Raw genomic sequence first — 6012 nt, 5'->3', positions numbered from 1 at the left:
AAACTATTTAAAATGTAATTATTTTATTTTGTTGTGGGTCAACTACTTGTACATTACAAAAAACACAGTTTGTATAATGCATGCATTTACACTTCTTTAAAAATAACTGACCCTGTACTGATTCCCTGTGTTATATATCTGACGCACATTTTTATTTACATTTACAATTTCAGCATTTAGCAGATGCTTTTATCCAAAGTGACTTACAGTTGTGACAGTATACAATCTAAGCAATTTAGGGTTAAGGGCCTTGCTCAAGGGCCCAACAGTTGCAACCTGGCAGTGGTGGGGCTTGAACCGGCAACCTTCAGATCACTAATCCAGTACCCTAACCACTAGGCTACAGTATTTAATGTACTTGGTTATCAACAAACATATGCACAAATGGAACTTAAGTTGAAACACATTTTGTAAAAGACTGTATATTTTAACTTATTTAGGTTACTAGTTATACAATACCTATACCACCCCTTAACTTAATAACCTGCACCACCTGTAGCAGCAGTGAGTGCAACTAAACATTTTTAATAATTTGATCTTTTCCAAAAATGACCGTCCCTTCTCCTCTTTGTAGATGCCCTGGTGTCTAGAGGACAGAAAAAATGGTACTGCTTCATTCATTCGGTTTTGGGTTCATTCATCAGGGTACTGCAGCGTGGCGCGCGACCTGGCTCCCATCAACACAAAAATCCTTATCAATGGAGTGGCTGACGTCAATGAGCAGCGGTGACGCGCATCACGTGATCGCGAGAGGGCCGAAATATAAAGCAGAGCTGGCCGTGGTCCTGAAAACATCTCCAGCGCGTCACGAAGCCTTGAACTCACCGGTACATTCCGCCAAGCATTGTAATACCACCCATACACTCAGATCTAACAGGAAAACTGCTTCTTTTAGAGAGAATAACTGTACCTAAACGTGAAGTACGAAGAACAAAGAGCAAAAGTACAGCAGACCACGTCAGCGCTCGGGATCCCGGTAAGACCTCATTTACATACAATAGCGTCATAAAGTAGCGAAAACTAGTTTAAATCGTAGCCTATGCATGCAGTCACAGTGTTCATTGCATTGTTTATTGCTTATATGCTTATTTAGTGATATGAATTTTACCAAACACTTTGTTTACTTTTATTTATTTATGATTTTCAGATTCAGTGCTATAAAACGGAACATTTTGCAAAATATTCTATACAGTATAATGGGTTTTAAAATTTACATGCAAAAGGGAAACTAAAAGAATAAACATTCAACAGTTTTCTAACAGAAACAAATCCACAGCATTAATGATGTACATGGGTGGAGTCGGAACTGATGCATCATCATTGTGGTCATTTGAGTAAGCGATGCCTGTAAATGACTTGTACATCACTGTCGATTTCATGTTGTGGGAACACTTATGATAAATAACCTAGATGATGATCAACAGTAATATTGCCACTCCCCACATGTTACAGCATCTTGTCTTATCATAACATCTGTGTGTTATTGGGAAGTCAGCTGCCAAAAAGACTTCGTAACTAACTTCTTGTCCTGTGGTTTATTCACTTCATGTTTTTCAAGTGGCATAGCAGATATGTGTAGTATTTCCTATTAACTTCTTGTATGCTGGTTAAATGGTGCATGCAGTTTAATGTAGGCTGAAGTATGTATTTATTGATTATACCTGAAAACGTGTTCTTGTAAAACGGAGTTTCCCTGCAAAAACAGTAACGTTAAAAGCTGTCATAAATCCGTACTTATAGAAGAAGCAAGAATCTTAGGCATTATGGAGACTCCTAACTAATGTGCATTATTAAGTATTGTTAATAAGTGGATGTGTGTGTGGGTTGTTCATTTGATGCCTGGACAGGAGTCCAAAAAGACAAAAAAAAATAAAAACCACCCACATCGTATTAACATTGTGTGCCCTCTTAGACTGGAGTTTGTTATATTTTATCTGTATTAAGTTGGCCAAATTATTTTATGTCCAAATATGCGTTAAAGGTGCTGTCATAGCAAAAAAAAAAAAAAAAAAACCTACACTGAAATCCTACTGATCACAGAATCACGATTGGATTTCCACTTCAGTGCATAGTATAGGTGTCTGATTAATAAATGCAAGTACAAGAATTTTCTCTGCCATTAATACTTGCCAAGAGGTGCGAGCTTTTTAGAGTATTAGAAAGGCTATAAACGTTAGGGCTAAAAATAGATAGCACTTTATTTCTCCTCTTACAGTAACACTATAAAGCTCTGTACATTTGCCAACATCTGCCACCACACCAAATCAAAAGCTCTGCGCTTTCAAGTGATTTTCCTATACTGGCGTTAGTGCGGCTCGTGTGCGGGTGCTCACATATACAAAGTCTCTTCAAATCTTCACGCACAACAGGTTTTTAATAAATAAAGTAATATAGTAAAGATTAACAAATTAGCACGCATTTGCAAAACAGTGAAAACCCTCAGATATCGATTATAGCTGGACTGTAGCTCTTTGTTTCTGTGAAGCTTTGTTCTCTTTGGATGAGAGCTTGTGACGCACGATGGAAGTCTGTTGCCATGATTTCTATACAGTGGAATAAAATTCTGAATGCACAGTCTGCATAATTAAAGCATTTTAAAATAATGCTTTTTGTAAAAAACATTTTTAACATTTTACCTGAAATTACATAAACAAATAGTAAGGCTTTCTACCCAGACATGAAAATTATCATTTTATAATATCATTAATTAATAATAAAAAAAAAAAGCTAAAAAGAACTCTAAAAAAAAGTATTATAGAGTCTACAGTGTTGGTAAAACACATATTTTAGATAAAGGAGATAAATTTGTGTATGTTTGAAGTGCAGCACAGATGCTGCATCACCTGAGTTACCAACAATATCATGCATTTCATCCTATAATTTTTTACCTGTTAATTTTTATACGAATATTTGGACAAAAAAAAATCTTGGACTACATGTCTCGGACTTGTGGGAGAAAACTGGACTACCTGGAAGAAACCTGCACAGACACGGAAAGAACATACACAGAAAGGACCGTTCACACATAAAGGGCAGGGGGATTAAACCCAGGCCCTTAATGTTGAGAGTCAACAGTACTACTGACTGCACCACTGTTCCACCCTGAACCTGGCCTTATGTTGTTTATTCCTAAAAACCTGGTTTGTTGTAATTTTTGAAATTACTAGCACACCAGCGCCAAGATTCTGAACTCCTCGGTTCGAAACTCGACGTTGCCAGTTGAGTTCAGCTGGGTGCCATCTGGCGGGCACAATTGGCAATGCCTGCAGCAGATACTAATTGGCCACCGTATCTGTAGGGTGGGGACTGGACTATGTGTGGGTGGGATCTTCATATGCTGTGTAAGGACCCTGACTGGCAGAATGAAAGAAGTGCAGAATGCAGGGGCGAGAAGATGAGGGCTGTGCACGTGTCGGAAGAGGCGTGTACAGCAATGTGCTCTCCTCTGATGCAATCGGGTACCCCTCAGCAGTGGAAGACAAATTGAGTGCACTAAATCAGGAGGGAAACGGGGAGAAAATGCATAAAAAAAACACAGTTAATAATTCTAAAAAAATACAATAACAATGTTAGAATGTTAGAGTTGAGGATAGCAGTGTAGAATTTAAGCGTTAATGTGGATAATCATTCAGATCTTGGGTTTTAATTTTTGAAAAATTATAAAAATTATAACATGAATATGACTACTTTTAATAACCTGTCCTGAATATTATTTTTGTCTGTTAGGTGTTTTTTCATCCCCCCCACCATCTGATCTGCACGGTCATGATTCGGAGCCGACAGCCCTCAAGAGCCCCAGTTGTGCTTCTCATCATCTTCTTCAGCCTTACGATTAAGACCACAAAGTCCAGCCCTTTGACTGGAAATATTGAGGGTGATCAATATGGGCCCCCCTCTTCTGAACTTAAACAGGCTCAGTTTCAGTCCACTCAAACAATAAATGATCAGCAAGTGCCATCAAATGAAGAGGAAGAGGAACTTTTCGAAGATATTGACCCCAAAACCCTAGCAGCAGTCCTCCTGAAGGCCATCAACAAGCCTCAGGAGGAGGTAATAAGTAAAGAAGACAAGTCCAGAGAAATGAAGCACAAAGAAGAAGAGGAAAGGGAGATTCAGGGGGCTGATAGAGACAGAGATGGGCATCAGGAGCTGGAAATGATCATGGCAACTGCTGAGGCTCAGGGTAGAGGAGAAAGAGAGGATGATGAAGAAAGAAAGAGAGAAGAGGAAGAAGAAGAACGGCTCACTGAAAAGGTGACAAGTCACACTACTAGTCAAACGATACCAGTAAAAGTACAGGAGGTAGTCACAAAGGAAGTGGTAAACAAGGAGGGGCAGCAAGAAGAGAGAGGCACAGATCAGGACAATGAGGAACAGATAAATTCAGAAGAGTTAAAGAATCTAGAGACCATGCTAGAAGAGTTTCAGAGCTACAGCACAACCAGAAAACGAGAGCGTGATTCCTCATTCAGTGAAAGAGAGAGCCGAGGTGATTACTTTGACTTCCTGGACCGGAATGGTCTCATGAACAATGAGATCAAGCCCAAACCCAAGGGCTACGACCTGGCCGAGCCCAAGAAGAAGCTTAAGTGGCAGCAGGAGCTGGAAAAGGACAAGAATCGGCCATTGTCTAAAGGAGGAAACTTTATGGATGATAATCTTGAGGATCAACAACAAGATAATGGAGAGGAGGATGAGGAATTGTTGAGTCCTGAAGAGGAGGAAGCCAGGGCAAAGGCTGAGCAGGAGGAGGTGCGTAGACAGGCAGCTGAAGCCCAGAGAGCCAAAGCAGAGGAAGAGAAGTTGGCAGATATTGCATCAGACATGATATTGCAATACATGGTCAAGCAGGATGGAAAGAAGTACAAGGACAATAATGCAGCAGAAGATAAACGCTCAGAGGAAGAGGGCACCAATGATGATGATCTTGATCCACAAACTATTGACAAGTTGATTGAGATCTCCAGTAAGCTGCACCTGCCTGCTGATGATGTTGTAGATATAATCAGTGATGTGGAAAAGAAAAAGAAAAAAGATGCTCCTGAAAATCTGCAATGGCAACGGCCTCTTATAGTTCCTTCAGCACCTGCTGTGCCATCTACATCCTCAAGAACGACACCATCCTCAAAGCCTCCTAAACCTAACACAACACCACTGAAAACATGGTTCATGGAAAGAGCTTCCATTAAACCCAATAAGCAGGACTTTTGGATCAAGCAACAGCAGCCCTTTTGGACCTATCCCTCCTATCGGTTTTACCAGAAGCCATACAGTCCTTATTACCCCATTTACATGCCACCTCCCAAGCCTAAACAACGCTACTTTGCCAAGCCCTCGTTCTCTCTTAATGAAATTCTGGGTAATTCATTGGACTATGACTTTAATTACCCTCTCAAACAAAAATACCGTCCCTGGACAAAAACTCGCTCCAGGGCACCTCCGATCTACTGGCGGAATCTCTACTATCCCAACTATATTGTCCCTCCTCCACGGACTTTTCAAGCTGCACCCATGCCCAAACCCTGGTCAGCCCTGCGTCAACGACCAGCTTACTATTACTCGCCCCCAGCTTCTGTAGTTACCAGACAGGAGGACTATTACAATCAGGTGCAGCAGCCACAGCATGCCAGTGATGAGGGGCTTGATAACTTTATTGAGAAGGTTCTTCTGAAACACCCTCGTATGTTTCAGTGAAAATGATGTAATGAAAAAGTAAGAGAAAAAGACTTTGAGCAAGAAGGAAACAACTAAAAGACTGTTTTTGCCACCACACCATATGTTAATTTCTTTAAAAAAAAGTTATTTTAGCCTGATCTGTCCTGAACATTTCTGTTTTGCCTAAAGACTGTTAATGATGCCTTTTTTGTTTTACAAGACATAACAAAATGATGTCAGGATGATGATTCATATTAATTTCACCTCATCTGTTTACCCTCCTCCCCTACAAATACCGACAGAGCACTGAAATGATGTAGGGTTCAACCAGGGCTCAAATACTCAACTACAAACCTA

The 6012-nt window shown here is 40.2% G+C and overlaps 1 protein-coding gene across 1 annotated transcript; it reads left to right on the top strand.

Moving 5' to 3' along the window:
• Positions 1-809: 809 nt before the first annotated feature.
• On the top strand, positions 810-5760 carry vgf (VGF nerve growth factor inducible). Its single transcript, XM_062993186.1, has 2 exons — positions 810-976; positions 3727-5760. Exon 2 carries the CDS (start codon positions 3766-3768, stop codon positions 5692-5694), a length of 1929 nt encoding a protein of 642 aa, XP_062849256.1. The 5' UTR covers positions 810-976; positions 3727-3765; the 3' UTR covers positions 5695-5760.
• Positions 5761-6012: the final 252 nt, after the last annotated feature.

This window comes from Trichomycterus rosablanca, chromosome 4, assembly GCF_030014385.1.
Source record: "Trichomycterus rosablanca isolate fTriRos1 chromosome 4, fTriRos1.hap1, whole genome shotgun sequence".
NCBI classification, from domain to species: Eukaryota; Metazoa; Chordata; class Actinopteri; order Siluriformes; family Trichomycteridae; genus Trichomycterus; species Trichomycterus rosablanca.
This window is presented reverse-complemented; position numbering and strand designations above follow the sequence as displayed.

What these genes read in the sequence shown, in the direction of transcription:
- vgf (XM_062993186.1), top strand. Translation starts at nt 3,766, where the DNA reads ATGATTCGGAGCCGACAGCCCTCAAGAGCCCCAGTTGTGCTTCTCATC.